This window comes from Erithacus rubecula (assembly GCF_903797595.1).
Source record: "Erithacus rubecula genome assembly, chromosome: 6".
NCBI lineage: Eukaryota > Metazoa > Chordata > Aves > Passeriformes > Muscicapidae > Erithacus > Erithacus rubecula.
Window position 1 is genome coordinate 16,823,829 of NC_136688.1, and position 27,218 is coordinate 16,851,046.

General features: G+C 40.9%; 1 protein-coding gene and 1 long non-coding RNA gene across 4 annotated transcripts in view; one reads left to right on the plus strand and one right to left on the minus strand.

Moving 5' to 3' along the window:
• Positions 1 to 7,248: 7,248 nt before the first annotated feature.
• On the minus strand, positions 7,249 to 8,777 carry LOC306804062. The gene is made up of 2 exons (XR_013774794.1): positions 8,099 to 8,777; positions 7,249 to 7,841 (listed from the first exon to the last, which is right to left on the minus strand). It is a non-coding gene; the product is annotated as an uncharacterized lncRNA (long non-coding RNA).
• A 574-nt stretch (positions 8,778 to 9,351) lies between these two features.
• QSER1 (glutamine and serine rich 1) overlaps positions 9,352 to 27,218 on the plus strand; it is a 41,079-nt gene continuing 23,212 nt past the window's right edge. Inside the window, exons 1-3 of one of the 3 annotated variants that reach the window (XM_079310114.1) lie at positions 9,352 to 9,827; positions 25,123 to 25,232; positions 26,413 to 26,577. In XM_079310114.1, the coding sequence (XP_079166240.1) occupies positions 9,712 to 9,827; positions 25,123 to 25,232; positions 26,413 to 26,577 (391 nt within the window). In that variant the 5' untranslated portion in view covers positions 9,352 to 9,711. The remainder of the gene's footprint in view (positions 9,828 to 25,122; positions 25,233 to 26,412; positions 26,578 to 27,218) is intronic. The other 2 variants (XM_079310112.1, XM_079310113.1) reach the window with 2 other exon arrangements.

Genomic DNA, 27,218 nt, shown 5'->3' on the forward strand with positions numbered 1-27,218 from the left:
AGACAGATCTTGCCTTCTACAAAGAAAGAGCAAAGTTTAAAATTCAGTTGAATACAGGATAAACTTTCCTCTCCTTGTAGAGGGAGAAAATTGCTTTGAATGGCAGTTGTTTGGGTTGAGTTTGTTTTCCTCCTTTCATACACTTACTCCTGGCCCACTCTTACCTTGTATCTTTAGGGTTGGATTGGATTTTGGGAATAATTCTTCACTGTGGGGTGGTGATGCCCTGGCACAGGCTGCACAGAGAAGCTGTGGCTGTCCCATCCCTGGAAATGCTCCAGGACAGGATGGATGGGGCTCTGAGCAGCCTGCTCCTGTGGAAGGGGTTTGGAACTGGATGATCTTGAAGGTCCCTTTCAATCCAAAGCATTTTGTGATTAAGTAGGAAGAGGAGGAGGAAGATTTTTGAGGAGCAAAGAAGCAGCAAGTTAACTTGTAGAGAGATGTAAATTATCAGTGTTTTCATTTTGGCATTTCTTTCCAGGACCTTTAGGAAGGACAGTGGATTTTAAGTGATTTAACAGAGATTTACTATGACAGTTGAAAACAGAAATGTCTAAACAAACCACTGGCAAACAGGCATATTCTGTTTTAAATGTGTCATTATGAGTGCTGTTAGCCATTGCCTTGAACAATTTTCCAACACAGCCTTTTCAGCATCACAGAAGATTACAGCATGCAACCTTTTATAAAACAAGATTTTATTAATTAGGGCAAATAATAAGGGTCAGGAAAGTGATCTCTGGCTGTGTCAGTTGAAAAATAAATCACTGAACCTGCTTACTGTTGCTGTAAGAAAGCCTGCTATGTATTTATAGGTTGGGGGTTGCTGGGGTTTTTGTGAATTAATTAGAACAGCAAAACCAAAGTACCACATGGAAGTGCATTTTCTCACCACAGCTTATAAAAATGTGAATTTGGAAGCATTTTATTCTGGTCCTGTCAAAGTCTATGGCAAGGGTTTTATTGGCTTCAGCTGAACTGGGACTGGAGCAAAATATGAGATAACTGATCACTTCAGGTAATAAAAAGTATAATGCTCTGCCAAATTATTTACCACAATGCTGCTGCCAAACCCAGTTTAGAGTATTCTATTGTTATAATTGTTATATGTATTAACTAGAATGTTTCAGTCTTAAAAGTTATATTTGAGATTTAAAAATCATAGCAAAATTCCTTATCATTCCTGAGATTACCAGCTGTGAATAAGATTAATTTATTACCTGCACCTTATTAGCAACACTGTTTATAGCTTTAAATAAACCATCAAAGTAATAAAGAAAGCCAAAAACCAGCAACAAACTAAACTTATTTATCCATAGTCTCTCCTGCCAACATCAGTTTTACTGCTGCTATTCCTCCTTGTTCAATGTGGAAGGAAATTCCAGCTTCAAAAGCCATTTTCAAATACTTCAAGCATGGTCTTTCTATACTGTAAACATCTTTCAATTAATTCCTGTCACTACAAATTTATCATTATCATTTCCACAATAAAAAACTTGCATATGTTTTCCTCTCAAAAATCTTAAGCAGATCTTCTCAAATAACCTGCTCTTTGTTTAGCTTTTTTTTTTTCCTATTTCCAGTTATTTCTGAACTGTATAAATAGTTACTTAATCTTATGAACATATTTCCTTCTACTCATCTGTCAGAACATTTTGAATGCACTTGTCACTGGCTGTATTTAATTCTAACTCTGATTTCAAGTGCTGTCATCTTTTGGGTGATGGGTAGCAATATTTTAAGCTCTGCTAGTCTCTATATCATTTTGTAAAGCAATTTCCAAATAAACATTTATATAAATTAATCAATGCAAAAAAGAAAATGCTAATTTAGCCTATGATTAAAAAATGAAAAAAACCTCTGACAATTCTTTTGATTTCTTTTTAGGTAACAACATTCCCTCTTCTGAAAGCACTTAAAGGGGCCTCACAAGAAAAATTGAGACAAAATTATTAGCAGGGTGTGTTGTGACAAAACAAGTGGTTTAATGGTTTTAAACTAAACGTGGGCAGATTTAGACTAGATACAAGGAAGATTTTTTTTTTCTTTTATCATAAAGGGGGCAGGGGGGGTGAAACACTGGCACAGGTTGTCCAGAAAAGTTTAGGATCCATCCCTGGAAACATTCAAGGCCATGCTGGATCCATCCATTAAGGTGTTCCTGTCCCTGGCAGGGAATTGGAATTAGCTGACCTTTTAAGTTCCCTTCCAACCAAAATTATTCTACTATTGCATGATTCCTCATGCTATATAGCACTTATTGGTAGAGAAAAAGGGCCATGTTTGTTTTCTTTAACATTTTTAAAATTCTACTCTGGACAAATCTTCCTGCTCCACTGCTCCAGTTGACCTGAGCATCTGAGGTTCTGAACCATGAACTGCAGTCACTGAAGATGAACTCTTCAAGGCAAAAGCCAACTTAACCAGGTGTCAACCCTTATATCTTCCTCTGTCAGGTCTTTGGTGAGAAGATTTAACACAAGGGTATGGCCACAAAAAACCCACTTTTCCTGGGGGTAGAGAAGTAAGATCCCTCCATGAGGAGCAGAACAGACATGCAAAAACAAGGCAGGAAGCAGGAGCTCCTGCTTTGGTAATGGTGATTTCAGTCTGGAGGTACACATGATACAGTGTGAATGAACTTTCACAAGGAAGGAGGGCAGCTAGACAGAACAAATATGGAGCAGAGGGAATTTCACTAAATTAAGGCACTCTTGTGAGACTCTTGTGACTCTAGTCAGAACTGTGTTTTTTCTTCTAACCATACAAGAGGAGCTGAGCTCCCCACAGACTACCCAAACCTCCTCCTATATTTGAACATTCAATGAAGCTTTTTAACCAGTCAGCTGAACTGATATTTGAAATCAGCTGATGTTCCTCCTCATTAAGTGTCTTGGGATACCAATTCCTTCTTTCACTCCTGCTCTTTTCCATAGCACTAGACTACTGAAACACTGAACTAGCAGGGCCATCAGATGCAGGCATCTTGTTGCCTATATTTTGGGAGCCTCCAGGAGCTCACACTTTAAAGGAAGCAGACAGACTTCAAAGTCTGATCTGGAAAAAATATTTCAGTCTAGAAACTGGTGCACTTAAACATAAGTTTTGAAATGGCTTTGTTTTAATTTCTGAAGCAGTGCCTACTTCATTTAAGAAACAAGAAACACCTCTGATTGCTCAGTAGCTCAAGCTTCAGTTTAATTTCTCTAAAGATCAGCAAGTCCCAAATATATAAAAATCCAATATATCACATTAAACACCCAGCATTGATATCATACAAAGGAAAATATCTTCTAGTACAATTTATAATCAAATATTCCCTATAAAAAATGTATTTGTTCAAGATCAAAGGTTTTATTTAAGTGTTTATTTTCCTACATGTCATTGCACATTTCTCCCACTTACCTTGTACCAATTCTGGTCTTCACTAGATCCCTTCACCAATCATCCAGTGAAAACACAGACAACTTTCTCAAGAGTGGGTGAGCTGAGACAACACAAGTGGCACCTTGGAAGGAGTGGAAGCACATGACCAGGAGGAGGATTTGGAACATGAAGGAAACAAGACCTTTCACCTCATTGCTGTGGTGAGCTTTCTACCAGCTCAATCATCTTTTGTTGTGTCAGAAATCAAGCTTTCATAGATTAGCTCATTAAAATGAATTCTGAAGATTTAGCTTCATTTATTTATACATATACTCAAGTTTTCAAATAAATGCACAAAGCAATATAAGTGAAGAAATTGAAAGGAGGAGAGTATTTGCTGTGAGGTTCCAAGATAGAGGAACCTTCTCTTCCCTGTTCACACCTATCATCTCAAAGCCTAGCTTTATGGTTAAAGAGGCCACGTGCCAAATTAAATGCAAAATCTAATCTGTTAAACCAACTGCAATTTTCTGCTTTGGTCAGAATCACAATTACAACAACAAACAACACACTCAGTGATTAACAACCAGCCTAACCAAGATTCATGTTATTACTGCCTATCTGATCTGCTCACTCACTCCTGCTCATGCAGGATACCACAGGCTGGCAGCAGCCACAGCCTGCACAAAGGTGCTGCACCCAGGATGTGCAGCTGCCCAACAGTGCTCAACAGAAACATGTGCTGCAGAAATCTTATTCTGTCCACTTTTCACAATGTGCTGACACATCAGACCCAACTCAGCTTTGGCCTAAACTTCTTCAAACTTCAGCTGATTAGACACATTCAAGCTGTTCGATTGTTTTGTCTTTGAAACATTAGTTTTTGAAAAATATCCTCAAGTCTCCAAAACACTGTTTCCAAACAATTGTGAAGATTCATAGTTCTAAAATAAAGTACTGTTATGTGCTGAAATACAATCCTTTTTATCCACTTGCAACATCCAAGCTGTGATCTCAGATTTGCACCATTATCTGCATGTTCTTCCTTCAACTACTTTCTTCCATCATCAACAGGTAAAGCTGCTGATCCAGCATGTGCATCTGACTATTCTTCCACGATTCTTCTCAGTCCACCAAAAATTGCCCTAAAGCATACTAAGAATTTTGCTGCAAAGCCAGTTTACAGGTTTAGCTGAAAGCCACTTAAAGGAAGAAAAATATTTTGGTACTTAAATGCAGAGGAAGAGCCAGAACAAGACCAAAACCAGACATCATCTGTTATGGAAAAGCAAAGTACAGGAGCAATGCTTTCTGTGAAAGAAGGCATTGGGGATAGAGAAACATTGGAAAAACAGTGCAGAGCCAGGTTTGTACCTGCAGTAAATAGGATGCTAAAAGCCCTGTGAAGAACCACCACATGCTGCCCCATGCACAGTGGAGCTGTCCTGGTAATTTGACATCCATGACACCATTAAATTGTAACATGCCACAAAACCTTCTGCATAGCCAGTCTTGTACATCCCATCCTCCAGTGATGCAGCTGACATTCCTGAAGGATGGGATGCCATCCAGAGGGACCTGGACAAGCTCAAGAAGTGGCCCATGGAATCTCCTGTGGGTCAGGGCAGCCCCTGGTATCAATCCAGGCTCATCCAGGGGATGAGCTGATCCAGAGCAGCCCTGGGGAGAAGGACTTGGGGTGCTGGACATGAGCCAGCAATGTGCACCTGGAACCCACAAAGCCAATCCCACCCTGGGCTGCACCCAAAGCACAGAGAGAGCAGCTGGGGAGGGGACCCTGACCCCCTGCTCTGCTCTGATCCCACCTGGAGCCCTGCACCAGCCCTGGGCTCCCAGCTCAGGAAGGACAGGGACCTGCTGGAGTGATCCAGAGGAGAACACCAAGATTAGGGGGATGGAGCACCTCTTGTACAAGGCTGAGAGAACTGGGATTGCTCAGCCTGGGAAGCAGAAGCCTTTGGGGTCACCTAACTGTGCCCTTCAGTATCTGAAGGGAGGCTGCAAGAGTGCTGGAGAGAGACTTTTACAGGGACATGTAGTGACAGAACAGGGGAAAGGCTTTACTATGAAAAGAGTAGCTTTATATCAGATTTAGGGGGAAATGCCCTGCAGTGTGAGTGGTGATGCTCTGGCACAGGCTGCCCAGAGAAGCTGTGGCTGCCCCATCCCTGGAGGTGTTTAAAGCCAGGTTGGATGGGGCTCTGAGCAGCCTGTGCCACAGGAGCTCCTGCCCATGGCAAGGGAGCTGGAACTGGATCATCTTCAAGGTCCCTTCCAACCCAGGCTATTTTATGATTCTATGATATACAATATAAAAAACAATCACACTCAAACACTGGCTGACATTTTTCTGGTAACATGTAATGATTCTAGCACATGATCAACAAAGAAGTTAATAAATAAATAAATAAATAATTTACAAATAAATACATTGATGCCAATCATGAAATGGAGCACGACTTTGGCTCTGGATCTGTGATTTATATATTGCTTTAATTATGACAAAATCACAGAAAAATGCCAACTACCTGTTAGTTTGATCCTGCATTTCATTTGGTTTATGTTCACTCTGAACATGAAACTAGACCTCAAAAAGCAATACTGCCATTCAGATGATTCCCATTAAAGTGTTACCTTAAGGACTTATATCTGTCTCCTAGATATCAAATGACATTTTTGACTCTATAAAGGATTTCTTTTTTCTAAGTGGAGACTCTTTGTTTAGGGAAAGAAATGAAAAACAAAAAAATCAGTTCTGCTCCAGGCTGGTATGCTGCACAGATTGTGTTACAGTGCTACAACTTAAGATTTTGGTCTTAAATAGAGAGAAAAATTGCATTAGCTTATGTTATAGCAAGGTATTTTTATTATATTAAATCCTTGACTTCAGAGAGAAACACATACAATATCACTACTGACTACAGGCACTAAGTTATGAGCTACAGCTTAGAAGACATTTTAGCCCACCAAAGTTCAGGTCCTAAACAGCAAGCAACAGCTGCATATGAAACAAAACCATTCCTTATTAAGACAAGAATCCAAGTTTCATAATCATTAACACACCTAACATGACTTCTAATTATACATTTTAATATGTACACTTTAATCTAAACATTAAAAAATACATATAATTAACATGACCTAACCAATGAATTTTTTTATCCCTGAACAGATCCTTCAGAAAAGCTGCTTATAAGTATCCTGGATACCAGGCTACTGTAAAAGCAATTTCAACATACTCTTTTGTTATCTTAGAGAAAAGTGTTACAAAATATAATTTGGTTTAAAAAAAAAAAAAAAAAGATAAAGTGCACCAACTTCGAGAAAGATTTCCTAGAAGGAGGACAGAATGAGCAGCAGGGGTCAGTTTAATGAGAAAACTGAGGAAGTCATGCTGGCTGATCTCAGGACAAGATTTTTGTCATGCACAGGAAAAGCAAATCACTGGATAAACTGACTTTATCTGATGGTTATGTGATTAAGCTTTCAGTCTACTCCACCTCTATTAAAACTATGTAAAAGAAATTAAACTTAACAACAGCTGGCACAATTTCTGTTTCACTCAACTTCACTATCTGATTGCCAGAAAAGAGGATCTACTCCAGCAATGTTCAGGGAAACACTGTCTGTGGTTCATTTAGTGGTAGAAATGTATTGTCTATGTTTCTCTGCCTGTAAATCTGGACAGGTGCTTGTTGTTTGCAATTTCTGGTGTAACATGATTTTACAGCCATGTAGCCACCCCCACATTCTCTTCAGAGCAGTTCTGCAATGGAAATAAACAACATAATGGTATTCTTTACAGTCATGTTGCCATTACTTGAGAAAAAAAAAAAAAAACAACAACAAACAAGACACTAGCAGTTTTACAATTTATTAATACATTGTTCCAAACATGGGACAAGAAGCTCCACAGCAAGGCATTCACTCTAGAAAATCAAACACTGTAACTAGATGGAAAAGGTACTTTATATCAGTACTATGTATCATCCTCCTCTCAGGCACACTTGAGGGAAACAATGTGCTATAAAGTGTAATGATATAATGGAGATTGCTGGAGATCCTGCAGGAAAATAAAAAACTGTGGGTCCTTCCCTACTGGAAATGGCACTTTCAATAGTATCAGCAGCCCAAACTCTGCACTATCAGCACACAACTGGAGTCATTTTCTGTCATCAGGCCTCGTTCATATGTAAAACAGCAACCCTCCTGTTTCCCAGGGAAAGAAGGTCTCCCACCCCCCACATGCCTCCTCCAGCTGCAAGCAATACAGGTGCTAACTTATGCAAACACAAGGAAAACTCACTCTGCTGGTTTCTGGCTTTGCTGAGCTGCTGCTTCTCCCTCTGCCCTGGCCTCTGGGTTACTTTGCTCCTCTCCTCAGTGCTGATGACTCTCACACTTACCTTTCTTTCCCTCCCCATCCACGGCTGCATTTCTTCCTGCTGCATCTTGAAATAAGCCATGAGAAATCAGAACCTCAGCTTTTCCTCCTCAAGTCTCATATCTTTCTGCTTCCTCATTTAATACTGATCACTCCATCTTTTCATTCCACTGTTGAGGTTTTTGTAACTTTTTTTTTTTTTTTTTAACATCTAATCTGATTGGCCGTGGCCAAGTTTCTAAATGCATTTCACTACAGAATTCATTTCACTCTGTGGTTCAGTATTGCCTGCAGTGCTACAAACTGAATCTTCAAAAGACTTACTCGTTCATTAGCATACACCTTCCTCTTCTGAGCAATGCCTTCAGGTGCAGTCACCCTCTTTTCAAGAGTGTATTCCTCATCTTTAGCTCTGAGGCACATTCCTCCTGCTCATCTCGTCTGCCTATCTTCAATCTGCAGGGAAAGCAACACACCACAGTTCACCCATCACCCCCTGATGTCTCCTTTGCTCCTACCCTGCTCTGTGCAGATGGTGCCCGTTTCCCTCATTTTTTGTTTTAGCAAGCAATCAGCAAAAGATACAGGAATTTACTGTCTGCAAACCAGGTGGCTTAGACTGCTCGAAATAAAAATAGCTTTAGCCAGTCCTCGCTAAAGAAGGCCTCTCTGAAGTCTTAGCATTTAAATTTAGACTAAATAAAAATAAAGAAAGAATAAATAGATATACCCTCTGTTCTCTTGCTAGCTGACTTTTGGCATATACAAGAAAGCTGGAAAGAGATTTTTACAAGGGCATGTGATAAGACAAGGGCTAATGGCTTTAAACTGGAAGTAGGCTTAGATTAGATATTAAGATGAGATTATTTAGTGTGAGGAGGGTGAGGCACTAGAACACATCGCCCAGAGAAATTGTGGCTGCTCCATCCCTGGCAATGTTAAAGGCCAGGTTGGATGGAGCCTAGAGCAGCCTGATTTGGTGGAAGGTGTCGCTGCCCATGGCAGGGGGATGGAGCTGATTCCAATCCCAAGCACTCTGTGACCCCATCACACGGTTCCATTCGGGCCCCGACTCTGGGGAATGCCCGAGTCTTTAGGAAAGCTGTGACACAGAGGCACATAAAGAGGAGGCGGCTGGGCCGCTCCCCGGTGCCGGTGCCGCCGCACAGAGCGCCGTACAACGGGGCGCCCTCAGTGCCCGGTGCCGCCGCACAGAGCGCGGTACAACGGGGCGCCCTCAGTGCCCGGTGCCGCCGCACAGAGCGCGGTACAATGGGCCGGCCGGCGGGCTCCATCTTGGCGGCGGCGGCGGCCCCGGAGCCCGCGGCTGGCGGCGCTTCCCCTCCGCGGGAACAACATGGCCCCGCCCCGGTTCCTCCAACAAAGCGCCAGCGCTTCACTTCACCGAGGAACCGGCCTCCCCCATACCCGACACCGCCACCCCGCCCGTCCCCGCCTTCAGCCCCCCCACCCCGCCCCGGTGGCGGCTACCGCCCCCCGCCACGCTCCGCTCCCGCCGCCGCCGCGCTTCCCCCTCAGGCCGCGGCCGCCCGTCCGCGACTCACAGACCTCCTCCTCCTCTTCCTCCTCCTGCCGCTCCCGCTCCCCCCGCCGGCTCTGCTGCTGGCGGCGGCCCCGGCAGCCCCTCCGCCGCGGCCTCCCTGCCCCCGGCCGCGGAGCCCGTGAGCCGCAGCGCGCTGGCGGGGGAGGAGCGTCCCGGGAACGCGCAGCCCGACATGGGTCCGGCGGCCGCGCAGCCCCCGCCGCCCGCAGCTCCGCCCGCCGCCTGCCGCTGAGCGGGAGCGGAGCGCCGGGGGCCGCACGGGGCCGCGCCGCCGCCCGCCCCGGATGAGGCGCCGCTCCCCCCCCGCCCCGCTCGGTCCCCGCCGCCCTCTTGCGCGCAGGGCGCCCGCGGAGCCCCCGCGGCCGCGGCCCCGATGATGGACAGGAACTACCCCACGACCCCCGGCTTCGCCGAGCCCCTGGCCCCGGGCGCCGCGCCGCCCGCCGCCTCCTGGGCCTACGAGCGCGGCGCCGGCAGCCTCAAGCCCAGGTGAGGAGGGTCGGCCGCGGGGGCTGCGGCACGAGAGGCCGGGGCCTGGCCCGGGGGCCGCGGCGGAGGGCAGGGCAGGGCGGGGGGCGAGCGCGGCGCGGCCGCCGCGGGCAGGCCGGGCCGGGCCGGGCGGGGCGGGGAGGCCGCGTCCCGGCGGGCGGGGGGCGGCGGCGGCGGCGCGGGCTCCCCGCTGTCCCCGGCGGCGGCGGGGCGGGCGGTCTCCCCGCCCCGGAGGCTCGCGTCGGGCTCCGCGCGGGTTCAAGAGTTCACGCGTCCCTGGCCGGCTCCCGGAGGGAAGCGGGGCCGCGGGCACCGGCGGTGCTGCCCGCCCGAACAATGCCGGGGCACCGGCATCCCCGCGCCTGCCATTTCTCCGCTCCGCCTGCCCAACCTCTTCCCTCTAAAGCGCTGCTCCGGGGCGTGCGGAGCCTCCTCGCAGCCAAAACTTGTCTGCAGCGATTCAGTCCCGCCGAGAGTTCTGCAAAGTTCCGGGAAGTGCGGGGAAAATCCAGGATATCTTATTGGCTTCGGGTTGTTTTTTGGGTTGTGTAACTCTGCCAACTAAAACGAGTATTCTCTAGGCGATGAGATTTTTCGTTATCGCCTGCCTTTTATGTCTCTAGCTTGATTTATCTGCGGTTCCCATCTCGACGACGTTTAAAGGTAAAAGAGAGTCTCGGGCTAAAAATATCCCGTCAAAATAGGTTCGCTAATAGATGACTTTGCACTTGGTTCCGAAAGTGGTCAGACATGTCTGATAAGAATAATAGATTATCAAGTCAGAAGGACTGTTGCAATCATCTGGTCTGACCTCTTCATAATGCAGGCCGTAAAACTTTTTTTTTTTCTTTTTTTTTTTTCCCAATCTGTGTTTGAAAGTAGAGTTTACGTTTTAGGAGGTGTAGTTAAAAATTTCCAGTGAGGTGAAATTCAGCACAATTCTTAGTCAGGTATACGAGTGACTGATTTATATTTTATTTCTGATGTGAAGAGAGTTACCCTTAGCTTCTGACCACTGAGTCTCATCAACACTGAAAGTCCTATTATATTTTGAGTATGAATTGTTAAGAATTTAATTAATTTCTTCCTTTACTTATTTTTCTTAATAAAAAGAAGATAATCTTTAGAATTTTGTTACCAGAGCTTTTTTTTTTCTACTTCAGCTGTTCTCCCAGATTTCTTTCTGATTTCCTCCAGGTTATTGCCACCCTTCCTGAACTGTGCACGTTGCATTTGAGATAGAAATAAGCCAATGTTAAGTGAGAAGATCACAGATCCCTGGGATGTGAGACTGTACATTCCCTGTCTCACAGAGAATTGCAAGGACAGGTAGCTTTTTGGCCAAACCCTTGCCCCATGAAACTCTTTAGCCAGTTTCTCTCAGGAGTTGTCTGCATGGCAAAATAAGGTCTCCATATCATTCTTCCCAGTTTTTCTGCCTAATCATTGAACTGCTTTTGGTCATGTTGCTGTGTTGATTTCGGTGGAAATCAGCGACCTGTCCTTTCTATATTGCTTTTGCCAGTTCTCATCATCTCCTGAGGGTCATGCCAGCTATTCCACAAGGGAGGTTTGGATTTCCCAGATCCTTTAAGAATAGGCAGTGCAGAAGCAGGAGTGTATCTCTCTTGGATTTTGCTTGATGACTCTTTTTTTTTTTTTTTAATTAAAAGAATCCCCTGGTTTTGCAACACATCTTTCATTTTTTTTTTTAATAGCTGCTATATTACTGCAGGCTTAAATGTACATTTTGGGAATTCTTTAGAAGAAATGGCATGAGAAAATTCCCATGACAAGTACCATGCAGAAGCTCATTAGATCAATGCCTGCTGCCTGTACCAGTCAAATTAGTATTACTGCATCCCTGTATGATATGGCAATATTTATGCTTCAGGAAACAATGTGCAAAAGACCTTGTTTTGGTTCTTGGAAGTTTCATCTCCAGGTTCTATACATTGTGTCAAATGATGCATTTAAAATGTGTTGGCTGAAACATTTAAACTTTTTAACTGTACCAAGAACAGAGGAAATACTATGAATCATATTTCATGCTTGAAATTCTTCTGAACTGGCTTCTTTGGGTTCATGTCATTTTAATAAGAATTAATATACCCTGTCTTTGGCCAGATTTAAAGATTTGTACCACATTGGGCACAGTGATAAGTAGAGTCTGGGATTTAGGTGCTTGTGGTTTCCTCTATTGCTGACAGCATTTGTCTTTGTAAGGATGGAGTTGCTGAGGAATTGGGATGGAAGAGTCATTCCTGTCACTGCCAAGGCTTGCACCAGCCTGGAAGGAAATGGTGAAGGTATAGATGTACTGTAAAGGAATATGCTGTCCATGCCCTTGGCTTGTGTTACAGATCACATCACATTTTTCAAAATAGTGGTTTTGATTGTGGTTGACAGGTAGTCATCTTAACATCTGAAGCTGCATTAGCCTGATGTTAAATTTAAAAATGTGTGTTATGTTCATCTGGTACTTGCTTGAAAAGAATTCAGCCTTCAGGTGATACAGACAACACTATTTCATTCAAATTTCATAGTTAAGCTGTTGCAGGCTGTGTCATGGCAGGCTGTGCTCCCTTTGTGTGGAGAGCCATGTTCACAGTCTCAGCTCATCAAAATGATTTCTCCTCCCTACAAGCCTTGCTCCTGTCTTCCTGCGCTTCACTTCAGCCATCTGGTTTTTATCCTGCTCCTTATTTCTTCCAGGCACTGTTTTGTCTGTGCAATGGCACTATTCTTATCAACTGAAAGGAAATGTGTGGTGAAGTGTTACAGGGACATTGCTACCAGGCCTGCTGTGACATAACTGTTCCCATGGAATAGGAGGAGGTGGTGAAGCTGGTGGAAATCACTGGGATCCCTGTGTTAAATGAGCAGGGACCACTCCTGCTGAGGAGCACATTGGGACAGTGTAGCAGGGACTGAGGGGATGCTCCTGTCCTCCACATCCCTGATCCCAGACCCTTTACACCCTGTCAGCACCCTGAAGGAATTTCTGGTGGTTCTGGGAGTGCACTGCCACTTTTGGCCTTTTACTGTAGCTGTCAGAAAATCCTACCTCTGTGCTTAAACCCTCTTTTTGTCAAAAGCTGTTGGATAGCAGGTAAGGTATGTCATGCTTCCTTGCTACTTGCTCAGGAATTATTCAGTATTCAGAAAACAGGTGATGTGTAATAGTGTGAGAGACTGTTGTAGTTGCTTGGAAGGAGAACATGGAGGCAGGTGATAATGGATGAGGTTTCTCTGGCTTGGGGGTGCTCGTAGGGTTTCATTTAGAGAAGGATTTTTACTGGTGGACAGAGCTCACTGTAGTTGTTCTGGCTTTGCCACAGCTCTGAGACTCAAATCTATATGTGATTAAAAGTCAGTTGCAATTATTTTGTTGTTGATTTAAATTTTATGGTGATTGCTATGGTCTCTGATGTTCCTTTATGCCTAGTAGTCCATCTGTATCCATCTCTGCCCTACCCAAGTATATGGGATTTTATATAATTTAATTCAGTATGGTTCTTTACAACAGAGAGCACTGACATTATGTTAAGTGTGGCCTATAACAGCTAATCTAAGATAGAGTTACTGTGATAGTTCATTTGCAAAGTTACATGAATGGGAGACTTATACTTTTATGATAAATGGTTATGATGGGCTTTTAAACTCATTTTTGCATAGCTGTCAAACTAATGCTTGTTGTAACAGCTGTATGATAATTGTGTTTTAGTTAAAGCTCAATTTTAAATTCTAATGGATTTTTGCATAGCTATAGGAACTCTATAAGTGCAGAGTGTTTTAGAAAAGCAGAGAACATTTTCTTTCATCAAATGAAATTGTTCTGAGAGGTGAAACCACTGTTTGTTGTTAAATACATCCTATAAAAAGTTCCCTATGGCATAGTATTTCAAATGTTGAAAGGAAAGCTCATAATCTGGGAATATACTTAGAATTTTTGTATTAAAAGGCACAGAAAGATTAAATAAATCTTACAAACATATAAAAAGATAGGTCACTTTTAAAATCTTACCAAATTTTCTGCCATGGTTTATATTTGAAACATTTATACATGCAGAATAAACACAGGTAGTCCATGGTATAGCACAGATACCTTACAGGGACTTGCTGGCTTTTGTTGGCCTTTCTTTCTTTTTCTTTTTTTTTCCACATGCATTGAAACACATTGAAATCACAGCTGTGGGAAGGTCAAAGATTGAATGCATTCCTGCTCTGTGTCCCTTAGCTTTTCCCTGGTGCAGATGTGAGGTCATCTTGCAAAACCTTTGCTAAAGTTTCAAAATGAACCAGCCAGGCTTGGTTGGATTTATACACTGCTTACCTGTGTAAGATTTAATGCCAGCTTTACATGAAAGGTTTCAAGCAGTGTGTGCCATTCTGCTGCTGTGAGAAATGGTGATAAAGAGCTGTGTGCAGGAGGAATGAGCTGAAACTCAGTCTGAGGGTGCAGTTACCTGAGAAGGCTGAGCTGGCTGCTCAGGCTCACTGCTGCTGAAAGGGGCTCCCTTCCTCTGCCCTTGTCCTGGCTCTGCTGTTTGTGCAGGGGGCTGGTCTCATTTGTTAATGCTTGAGAAAACTCTCCTGGCTGAAACATGGATGCCTTGAGCTGGTGTACCTGTGCTGTCAGCCTGGGACCCAGGGTGGCACCTGGGGACAAGCTGTGAGCAGTGAGCTGGGTGGCCTTGGCAGGGATTCTCCCCAGTGCTTCTGGACAGGGTTTAGATTTGAGATGGGGTCATTCTTGCCATGCCACTGCCAATGAACATCCCACAGAGATTGTGGTGCCTGCTTCCCTGCCAGGAGCACTTGGTGTCTGTGTCAGCTGGGTGCCAGATCTCTCCTGAGATCACCTGCAGTGGTATTTCAGATGTGAGCCCTTTCTCATGGAGCCAGCACCTTCAGCACAGGTTACAGAATGCATTGTTCTGCAAGGAAGGGGGTTGTATTCCACCACCTATGCAAAGAGTCTTTCAGTCCCATGTGTGTATTTTGCCTTTTATCCTGTTAACTTTAATCATAGGTATGTTTACTTTATACCAACAGAGAGCAACCTTTTCACCTTGTTTCTTCTGTACTTTTGCCCACCTTTTATTTTTTCTCAGAGTTGCTGCTGATTTTGGCGTAATACTGTCATAGGAAGGAGGCTGTTTTTAGAATTTTTTTTTTTCTGTCAGGAATAAAACATCTATGCCTGAACTATATTCATTCTAAACGATACTAGGGCTCTTATAGAGTGGGTGTATTTTCCATGGATATCTTTGTGTATTTTGTCAAAGCTTTCACAAATTTGCATGTCAAGAAGTTACTTTGCATGGTGAGAGCTTATTCCATACGTTAAACAAAGGAAAGACAAATCAAAACAAAAAGCAGTTAGAAGTCAGTACATTAATAGTCTCACTTCAGAATTTCCTTAGCAGCCCTAACTGTGACAAAAATGACTTTGAGCAGCATGCAAAGTTCAGCCTTTCCAGCACAGCATTTCTTGCTGTACCATGCAGGTGGCAGAGAAAAGAAAATTCTTTGAATTTTTAAGCAAAGAGAAATGCTTTCAGAGAGGATAGAGTGCATGGTTATTAAGTACTAGATTTACTTGTCTCACTGGGCAGATTTCATAGTTTTTGGGTTTACTTCTGCATGCTGTTCTGTCATTGTTGCATGACTTCTTTCCTTTCATTGCTCTGGTCACACCTGGGGCTAAGTGGACACTTATATTTGTTAGAGCCTCCTCAGAACTTCTCTGATGATGGGCTACAAAAAGGGGCAAGGAACTCTTATTCCTGGATGGCTGCTTACTTGAAAGTTTCTTATTCCAAAACAATTCAGCAAGAACCTACATATGTTTAGACAAGCTTTTACTTTCCCATATTACTTTTCTTGTTTTTCATCTTTCTTCTACATGCCTACCTGTGTTGCTTGCTTAGGACTTGGAAAAGTGCAACCAATTATGCTCAGCAGGAAGAAGGCACCCTTAGGCATCCTTATCTTAGAATAATAGTGTTTACACAGCAGGATAGTAAGGAGCATTTATTCCTTAATAATCCTGCAGGAGCTGTACTTGGGGCAGTCATACACCTAGATTTCATTGGAGATTTCTCACACAACACTGCCAGCTGAAAAAGGAGAGATGAGTTGCAGGGCTCCAGCCCTTTGTCTGCCATTCCAAATGTCTCTGAGAGCTTCTGGTCACCCAGACAAAGGCTGAGTGTACCAGCCTGTGCTGCACTTTCCATGCTGCCCTTTTTCCTGAGCAGGAATTCCCTGTCAGAAATATGGCAGCTTGGTGTTTCACACCACATCCTGTTTACTTTCTCTTGTCTTCATGTCAAAAATTCCAGTGCTAGACAGTGAATAATCCTTCAATCCCAGTGTTGGTCCCATTTCATTATGTTCTGCTGAGCCTGCCAAGAACAGGATTTCTAATAAGTTTTTCTTGAATCTGAGCATTTCTTCATTTGCTGTGCAAAGAGTGGTTGTATAAAGCCAACTTTTCTGTCCTCTGAACACAACCATGTGTTAACTACCTTCAGCTGCTGGCACTGGTGAGTTGGAGTTTGCTGATAGTCAGCACCACTGGAGAGAGATGCATTTTCATCCTTTCCCCTTCAAAAACTCCCTTTTATTATTGTTCTTAAAAGAATGTGTTTTTTCACCAATTAAAGAATGTCTTTTTAATTTATGTGTGTATGCTGTTTTGATCTTGATTAATACTTGGTTTTGTTTAGATATTTGCATGGTCATCATGAGAGCTCAAATCAATATCTGGTGCATATTTAAGGGATTTGTTTCAATATATATTATACATATAAATAATTATATTTCTACAGTTTTGAACAATGCAGATTTTCTGGTTGAAGCATTCAGATGAAATTGGGTTAATCTAATATTTTCAGCTAAATAGTGACTTGTGACAGATAAAATGATAAGCCAGGGTTCCCTTTGCAAGATCAAAAATGTAAATTTAAACCTGTTTTAGGATGAGGAGAGCACTTGTGAAGAGGTATAAGAGCTAAATTCAAGAGCTATGCGAATTTCCCCTATAAACTTGGTTAATAACACCCTGTGGTGCTTCCTTTAATGTAAAGGACTCTTTGCTACTGTATTTTATGCTGAACTGTGTTGTTAATATGTTAGATCTTTCCTGGGCACACCTCCTAAATTGGGATGGAAGTGCTGTTAGTCATAGGGATACCTCTTGTTTGGAAAATGCTGAATATCTCCACTTCAGCATCATCCTTTCCATATAAATGGAAAATAAAGGGCTTACTAAGAAATGGGATATCAAGTATTCCTGTAATACCCTAAAGGTAAGACTCAAGCTTGCCACAAAATATGTTGCTGTGATAACTGTGGGGGGATAAGAATTGAAAAGCATTTCAATGGGTAAGATGAATTGTAATTTTATTAAGGTTCTGATGTGGCTAACCCACATCTTGAGATAATGCTCTGCTGATTTTTATATTTTGAAATAAAATTTTGTTATTAAAAGTAATGGAATCTTTCTGTGTATATCTCAGCTGTAATAGAGAATTATGCTGTGTGCTCAGCCATTAATACTGGAATGATCTTGAAAAGAGTTTTGAATTTGTCCCAAGTACACTTTTGACAACAGAATAGTATCACATATCAGAGAAGAAGTGTTGGGTTTCCATTACTGTCTGTTACAAAAATCTTCTGAAATTGTGACTAAAGCTCTAGGAGAGGAATATTTATAATTTAAAAGATCACAGCTATTCTCTTTATGCTGGTTAAAGCAAAAGTTCTTTCATCGAGGGAAGATAAGAGAAGAGGATAAATAAACGTAGTGACAAAACAATCCAGTGTCTCAAAAGGCAAGAAAATGAGATTACAGATCTTACAGTGGTAGAAGCTACAGACCATAATGGTACTCCTGTTTGTGCAGGCACTGAGAGTAGAAGCTGTCAGGGAAGATGTATTAATCCCCCAAACACTGCTTGGCAAACAAATGTCTTAAAATTATTTCTGACACTGCATTATAATGCAAATTGGGAGGAATGTGTTAGTGTCTGTTTAATGATACTGTGTTAATAAGGACATCAAAGTTAGTCTTGAATATTCAAAGCAGGAAAACACTGAAAGCTTCTTTCCAGACCTTGAAATTTTGCAACATGCATCAGGAGCTCTAGACTGACATAGTAGAGTAGTTTAGTTTTAGTTTCTTTTTGTAAACTGCAAAATTTCTGTTAGAGAGTTGTTTTGGCGAAGTTACAAAGTTTTGGTTTTTTTGTCAAAGCCAAGAGAAGTGGTTCCAAATTTACAGTTCTGATTTTAAAAAATTATTTTGTTCAATGTACTGCATTTCAACTGTAAATAACCTCATAAAGAAATCTGATTTAGGTTGCGTGCACTGAAAAATGACATCAAGTAGTTTGTCCAGTCCCTTAGTAGCAACTGAAGTTGAAGTTTATAAATAGCTATTTTTTATCTGAATATTAGTTTTCACGCACATATTTTCAAGACAGAGTTTGACTGATTTTTTTGAAAACAGAATTATATTGTCTTTGTTGTTAAGAACTCCACAGGTTACTTAATCAGACAAGCCAGCACTTGTACTCAGGTATTAAAGTCCCAGTAAGACTATTTTGACTTTCCTGTTTTCAATTTTTAAAAAGATCAAGCATGAGGAGTTCAGACACATTAACATGGGAATAAAAACGGGATGGACCTTTTGTGTCATACAATCCCTTTTTTTCACTTCAGATGTGATATGTATTCAGGGGAAGAATCACAGGAACACCATGAACTTTTACTTATTGAGGCAGCTCCCTGCATGTAATTTTCTACCTCAAAATCTATTTCTTAGAAGCTCCTTATCTGTGCTCCTAGAAAGCAAGGAAATAATGAGTGTTTCCTTCTGCAAGTACCTGCAGGCAATCATTGGCCCACATTGTGGCAGTCTCAGCCTTGCTCTTGGTGGCTGTGCCTTTGAATTGAAGGGGGGAATTAACATTATAGCTTCATTTTTAATGAACGAGTGGAGGGAGATTGCCTTTGGTGTGTTAGGATGGGATGTATTCTACACTGGATTTGTATTGTGTAATTGCATTAAAAGGGAGAATGTGCCATTACCAGCAAACAGTGGAGCTTGTCAGTAAAATGCTGCTCCTCTGTGATTTACTGACTTACATCATTACTGGAGTCTGATTCTGTATTTTCCATTTTATCAAAAGTTATCTATCTTGAATAATGTTAATAATACCTAAAAATATTGACATCTATTTTTTTCTTGCTGTAATGAAAGAACTGGCTAGGCAAATGCTAAAGCTGTGTGCTATTCTTAAAAGAATTCATTATGTACCTTGAGGTATTAAAGATGGTTTTCTTTTGATTTTTCAGTGGTGGACTTAATTTTTCAAGCAGCATTTTTTTTCTTTTGCTTATTGTAGTGTGGGGCAAACATATCTGTGTGCAGACTATCTCTGTGTTTTTAAATACAGCTGCAAAAACAAATTCCACCCCTTTTCCTTATCCCCCCCTTCGCTCTCAGATCTAGGTTTAAAGGCACTAAACTTATTTCTGGGCACAGAACTTTTTTCTGGGCTAAACAGATAAATGGGGATATAATTCAGCATCTTAAAGTCACCCCAGGACATGTGGACTGCAACCATTCTGGATTGTTAAACATTCTTTCTCTTCGTGCAAATATTAAGGTTTGTCCTGTCTTGTATAATTTAATGAGAAGATCAAGGGAATTAGATGTAGGGAGTAGGCTGGTTTCCTATTTTTCTTGAACCTGCCAACATTTTCAGGCTTCAACCCAAATTTGTGCTTGCACTGTTTTCTCCCTCCCTTCAGTATGACTGGCTGGGAAACAGAAGTGAAAAATCACATATTGTATACATTTAAAAAATATTTTGCACTGAAATGAGTTTCTGAGCTGAGAAGGCATTTGTTTTCCATTGGAATTAATTTCTGAAACATTATCTGTTTCTGTTTTCTGTCATCTTTAAGGACATTTTGTGCTTTTAAACTTCCAGAAGTGTGTTGGACAGGAGTGACTTGGTGTTACTAATGGTACTGAGCTCATTTAAGTAGCAACATTCTTCCTGGGCAACTCCCTCCTCTGCTTCTTAGGGTCATGGCTTTTTTAAAATATAAGATTAAACCCATTTCTGGATTGAAGTCATTTAACTGTAATGTTGCTTTTTAAATTTTAATTTTATTCTGAGGTGCAGATAACCCCTAATGCTGAACTACATTCTAGTTTGATTATAGCAAACAGGGAACTCTTGCTGTTACAATGGGGAGCTGAAGGACCATTTACCTTCCATTTCATCTGTATTAAATTCAAGTAATGTTTTCAAGTAATACTCTTCCATTCTTTCTCCACGAGATGTTTGAGTAAAGGCAAAATAACAAAGATAAGTATTTAAGGAAAGTAAAAATGTTGTATCTAATATTAAAGCAATCCTATCTCGTAATTGCCTGCAGGTAATACAACCTGGAACTGCATTTTACACATCTAAAATCAAATACTGTGGACAAAAAGAGATGCAAGCTGTGTGTCAGTTTCTATGTCTTATATTTAGGATGACATTTTTAATATTTAGAAGTGCTTTTGTAGGTTTTATGACTTTGCTTTCTGTCTCCAAGTGGAATTTGCTGTAGCACTGCCTAGTAGCTGGTTGGAGAGAGACTCCTTTGCCAAGTATCTGAGCTTTGGGATAGAGGGAAACTTGAGTGATATTCCCCCTATTTCACATCTATCTCAAGTAAGATAAAATGCAAAGTGTGAGTTTAAAGGTATTTTCTTGCCAGTATGAGGCTATCAGTGTTCTTTTTAATCTCCTCTCTGGTGATTTAATCAGAAAGGGGCTGTACCGAGTCATCTTCTCACAGGAGCTCTTGTTTTCAGTTAGACAGAACATGCAGACAAAAATCAGATCAGATTTCCTGGTCTGCCTCAAATCTGATGCCTCGTGTGCACGCTGAGTTGTTGGCTTTTGTTGTTTGGGCTTGGTTGTTTTGGTGTCAGACTTGTCACCTGTGCAGGACCCCAGAGCTGGGGCACTGAGTTCCCTTCTCACCCCTGGCATCTCCTGGAGCTGGGATTTTCCTGTGCACCCACTTGTCTTGGGGTGTCCAGTTTCACTTGGAGCACAGCCCACACCATCTGAATGCTTTGAAAGTGCTCTGGGATTTAATGATTCGATTTCATGTTTCTGTAGCAATTTTCTTTCGTGTGAGAGGCAGGACTTACAAGGGGTTGCACCCAGAAATATCCTTTGCTCCTGAAGAGTTCTGATCTTCTTTCCATGAAAACATTGTGAGCTTCCCTAATACTTTGTTTTCTATTTCTGTGTTTTATTCTGTATAGATGCCTTGGAGAGCAACATTCTTTGAAGAAAATAAAAGAAATAAAAATACTTATTTGTATATACAGTGTTTATTGCAGCTAAATGTTATTTCCATGTAAAAATGAGACTTCCATCTGAGTTTGAAGTTGCAAAATGCATCCCTCACTTGTGTGAAACATAAAGCTGATAATTGTCTTGGCAAGTGAAGAGGGTGGTGAGTGCAGTGGGGACTCAATAACCTTTTGCAGATGGGGACCTGAATTTGTATGAAACTATTGGGTTGAAGAATGCTTTGAAAATAAATGATTGTGAGAAAAGCAACGCAAACAGATGTGTGAAGGGTCGATTCCTGACAGGCTTAATCTGGGCTAACAAAAAGGAGTTGTAAATCAAGGTTGAGGTATTTTAGTAACAATGAAGTGCAGTGACTGTACAGTTTTCTTCCAGAAATTTCACTGGAGAAGTAAAAATCTTCTATTAGCCCAGCTGAAGTAGCTGAAAAAGATCAGATTAATACTTGAGTCATTTCACTTCCATTGTCATATGCATTTTTAAATTTTTTTTATTATTACAGTAATGACAATGATAACCCTTTTCAGAATATCTCTTAATTTTAGAGTAATATTTATCTTTTCAATGAAAAATACTTCAGGGGAAGCTATTTTCCAAATTTGTGTGCCAAATTAATATTATTTCCTAGCAATAATCACCCCATTGTGCAGTTCACTATGATAGTGGAAGTGGGAAATCACTGTGATAATCAGTGATAAGGGCCAAGTGCTTTTGGAATAACAAAACACCAAGTAATGTGAATGTTTCTTCAGTAACTTATCTGACATATTTCACTGCAAGTAAAAACTTGCACAATTGTAACAAACTTCCAAACAAGAGCACTCAGAACTCGGTAACCATCAGGGTATTTGCCCTGCTGGATGTATTTTTGTTGTGCAAATTACATGCTGTGTAAGTTCATCTGTTTAAAAGTTAAATTTTATAAAAAGAAACCTTAAGGCAGTAATCTCCCAGATTGCCCTGCTTGTTTAGGATAAGCTTATGTAAACTGAAGGCATATATGCAAGGCTTTTTGAGATAAGAATCTACATTCCAGCAAGCAGTAATTATACAATAAACAATTAACTGTTCAAATAAATGCAATGTTTTTTTATTGAAAGACAGATTCAATTTTGAGGTTGTGGTTGCATTGACTATGAGCTGGGAGTTTTTATTTAAGTATATGATGGTGCTTCTTTTTTTTTTTTTTTTTTTTTTTTTTGAGTGTTCTAAGATGCCCATCATTACTAGAATTTACATAGTTTCTGAGTGCTGAAGTCTAGAGGTTATTTTGTATCTCGATTCTAATTCTATCTTCCTCCTTGTTACAAAGTCTATGTCCAATTTTGTTTTACAAGTTGCTTTTATCTTCCCTGAGGTTCTGCCTCTGGTCTGCATGCTTGTGTGTTTGTGTATCTTGTGTATTTGTTTTGTTTTTTGTCATTTGTGGGCAGGTATTCTGTGTACTGTACCTTCCCTTTACAGAAAAAGGTGTTTATTTTAGAGGAGTGAAGAGGGGGGAAATTAATCAATCTTCACTGAACAACCAAGATAAATAGAAATTTAAAATAAAACAAATAATTCAAAACCCCTTACAACAAATGTTTTCATTTCCAAAATTTTCACGTGGTTAATTAAAGTTCATCCACTTTTTGCTGATGACCTTTTGCTTTTACAATTAAAGAGGAGGAATGAAGTGATATTGCTTAATATACTGTACTGGGTTTGGGGGTCTTGCCTCAATACAGAATGGGAAAAGGAAGTTGTGCTGCTGTAGAACTTCAGAGTTCATCTTTAAAACGTGTAAGAAAGAAGAGTCAGCGCCAAATACTTTTATATAGGTAAAAGCTTTAAGTAAACTTGCAAGAAAACCTAAGTACAACTTGTTGCTGTTGCAGGGAAGTTTCACAAGCTCAGCATTTTTGTGAGTGAAGATAATTCTTGCCAAGAGTGCACGTGCTGCCATGCTTCAGTCTAGAAACTTATTTTTCTCATGTGGTGCTTTTTTATTAAAAAGACTTGAGGAAAGTTTCATATCTCTGAAGTTAAATGTTTGTTGTTTTTTTTTTTTTACAGCTATGCACATTTGTTCAAAACCCCCAAACCCCCTTAACTTTAAAATTTTTATTGTGAAAATACTTACATTTCAATTGGCTTTATTACTTGCATAATGTTTTATGTGCAGAACACTATTGCAATTTATTTTTTATTTTGTCTGGAAATAATAGAAAATGTTTAATGCTGTAAATAAAAAAATAACCTAGTGTCATGCAATCATGTCTGCCAGTTGTCCATAGCAGTGATGCAAATATTTAGATTTCAGTCAGCATGTAATAGAAATCAGTTGCTGATGCACAGTGTTGAACTGCACAAAGATCTGTCCTCTACAACATAAGCACAGGGATCTGCTGACTCTGAATTTAGGTTTGGCAATTCTCTAAATTGCAATTATTGCTGTGAAAGGTGTTAAAGTGCTAGACAATGAGCACAACTGAGAAAAGCAGTAGCTGAGGTTCTTTGTTTTTTCAAAGGATTTCGGTTCATTCTTTAGGCTTGTGCTGTAGGCTGGCATGCTGACTATTGCTGAAGTGGAAAATGCATCCCCTGATGCTGCATCTCAGGCAGGAAAGTCCTGCACAGACAGGCTCCTGCTGCTTCATGATGTGTGCAGGTCACAGTGCTCTGGGAGGCTCCTCTCATCCTCTTCAAGGAAATGAAGCAAACCCAGCTAGGTTGCCAGTTTTTATATTATTTGGTGCCTTCTGTAAAAGTTTCCCATGATGTCATGATTCCTGGCACTGAGAGTTCAGTTTTTCCTTATGCAGAATGACTGCCCCTCATCCCCAGGGATGAAAGATAAGGGAAGTTTCCCTTAGAGCAGGCAGCAGGGAGGGCTGTGGGTTTTGTTGTTTGGGTTGGTTTGGCATTTGTTTACACTTGAATTTTGAAATTAAAGCAGTCTCACATGTGCACTGGAATTAAGTAGCAGCTACCTATAAACACAGTGTCCAAAAGGCAAGAAAAGAAGGTAAATGGTTACTTGGTCATGCTGGCCTTCATTTTTTTTCCATTTGACAGGTGCTATGCTGAGCTGGGTCTGGGGAAGCTTGAAAGTTTGGGGATTTTGTTTTGCTTCCCCTCTGTTTTCTGCTTTTTAAACTGGAAATCATTAGAGCTTTTGGCAAGTTCCTAAGGTTGCTTGATGTTTAGATTGCATTCATTTTTTTTCTGCAATATTGGTTTTACACAGACCCAGACAATGTATGTTTTCAGCTTGCTTCCATTAAGCCTGATTGAAAAATCATGTTAATTTAGGTGACTCACTTAAAAATGTTAAATAAAAGCTGTGAATCATTAACTTGCACTTAATGCTAGGGGGTCTGAAGATGGATTTGTCACTTGGTAGTGCTTTCACTGTCAATTTTATTAAATTGTACCAGAAGTACCAACATCTTTTTGAAAACTATTGCTCCCACAGCTTCCTAGTCATTTCAGCCTTTGAATTAAATCCTGTAAGCTTTAATGGAATTAAAAATGTAAATGTTAAAGTGGGCATGTATTCACAGTTATCTGCTTTGCAGACTTGATATCAGTAAATCATTACAAAGAGTGTCCAGTGAGTGTTTCTTGCAGTTGAACTCTGTCTTTTTGACCTAGTCCTTTATCAACTTTTCTGTGATCAGCTTTGATTTTTTTTTCCCCCCACCTGCACCCTTCAGCTTTTTAGGTTTCAATAATACCTTTTTTATCTGCTTAACATTTTTTGTGATACCCTAGCAGAACTAGATCTGTCTGATCTTGGGCTTTTGTTTTCCTGTATTTCTATAACTTTTTGGTTTGGGATTGACATTTCATAATTGTTCTTTGTTTCTGTAGTTGTACATTTTGTTAATAATGTTTAATTTCTTCCTTAGCTTAAGCTATGGAGGAGGACATTCATCACATTCAGAAACAGACCTTCACAGACAGACATACACAACTCCTCATCAGCTTCCTGGATACTCAACTACTCAACATCCTGCTGGTAACTGTCCATATCATGAGAATACTGCTTAAATAGCTACAGAGGAAAAAAGGAAAACAAACCAACTCTTGTGTAATTCACATTAAAGTTGATGAATTTTTTGATCAAAAGGAGTTTGTCATAGAAGTGCTGGTAACTGGTATTAGAGAAGCTGAGAAAAGCAGAGAGTTGTTAGCTTTTATCAAAATGTCTTAAGTAGAAAGGAAAATATAAAGGCAGGCTATGCTTGGTACCTTGTTTTTTGAAAAAGCTACACTTATTCTTTAAAATACAACTTTTCAGGATTTGGCTTATGCATAAGGGTCAAATGTTGTGTTCCTCCAGGCCAGCAGCAGAAGTGCTGCCAGCTCCTCCAGACTGAAGCAAAGCTGATGTGAACTGCAACAAGCTGCTGCTGTTGCTTCCATTTGCATGCTGAGAGGGTGCTGGGGAAAAGTTAAATTTATTTCAAATGTAGCAGTGGCTTAGGCTGTGTTACTGGACACTGTGTCAGAGGAGGGGGCTTGGCCTCTTCATGCTCACTTTGCTGCTCAGTTTTCAAAAAAAGGTGCTGGAGCTCATGTGGTGACTGGAGTCTGTGGTCTCCTGGCCAGCTGCTTGATCAGGATGATGGAGGGCTGGAATTATTGGAGTTATTATTGACATAATCTCAGTTATACACAATTCTGGATCTCAGCAGTGCTTCCCATTGATCCCCCTGCTATTGAAAGGTCTGAGCAATGGGAATTCCTGAGCAATTCCTTGTTGAAACAAGGAATGCAACCAAAACTGGTCTTCATGTGCCATTCCTATAGATGTGTCCAAACTTCTGTAAGCTGCCTAAAAGGGAGAAGCTACATACAGAAAAGTTAAACATGTATCAGGAGGAAATGTGAATGTTTAACCAGATGAAAATACAGCAGTTAATCTTCAGTTATAGGAAGCATTTTACTGGTGTGCCTAAATACTGACATACATTTAATAATAGGTTTAAAAATGTATACTGAAGTTCCAGCTTACAGCTGAAACACTGCATAACTGTTAAACACAAAAAAATCAATTAGCAATTTACATTGCTAATGTTTAATAGGGTGGGGGTTTTGTAGTGAATTATGAACATATATCTTTGTTATTTGATTTTGCTTCTTTGAAGTTCATCTGAATTATCTGTTTTGTTTCATTTCCCTCCACCATCATCTAGGTCTTTCAGGAATATTTGATACCAGTATGCACAGTGCTGGAGGTAACACTAAGGAAACTTCTTCAGTTATGAATTTTCTCTCTGCTATTGAGTCTCGTACTGCTCAGGCAGTCTCTTCAGGATCTACCCTTTTACCACAATTCAGGGCTCCTTCCTGGCAGACAGGTGAAAACTTTCTCTTGAAATAAACATTTGTCATTGTTATATGGAATGTTTGGGAGGGTTTGAAACAAAAATGTTCTGACTAACTGAAAAGGCTTCATGTTTTCCACCTCTTTTACATCTCAATATTTAAAAAATATCAAAATCAATGAAATTAAGTTAGCATAAGATTTATGTGACCAGAAGTTCTGGTTGTTCAGAAGGAATTTAGATGCATAGGGTATTATTTTGTCTGATAAGTCAAATTTATTTTCCCAGCTTTGTTTAGAATTAGTTTCATTATCACTATAAGCGTTTTCAGGCACACTACCCAGCAAATCTTTCACTCTCAAACTCTATTCTCTATAGATCTTCTGTGATGTTAGTACTAAGAGTCTGTGAGTAGCTTTGTCCCCTTTCTACATCTCAAAATGAAGGTCTGAGGTGCATGTGACATAGAAATAAGGGATCAAATTTACATCTAAACAAACGTGCCATCTCTTTTGGCAGACTGACTGCCTTCCACAAACCTCCCCCATCTGTCAAGCCTTCTGTGCAGAGCAGGAAACTGCAGATTCTGAGCTTGCTGTAGACAGTCACACCAAGATAAGTGTTGCTACTGCATCTGTGGGTAGCTTCAAGTTCTGCTTAATCTTATGGAGTGA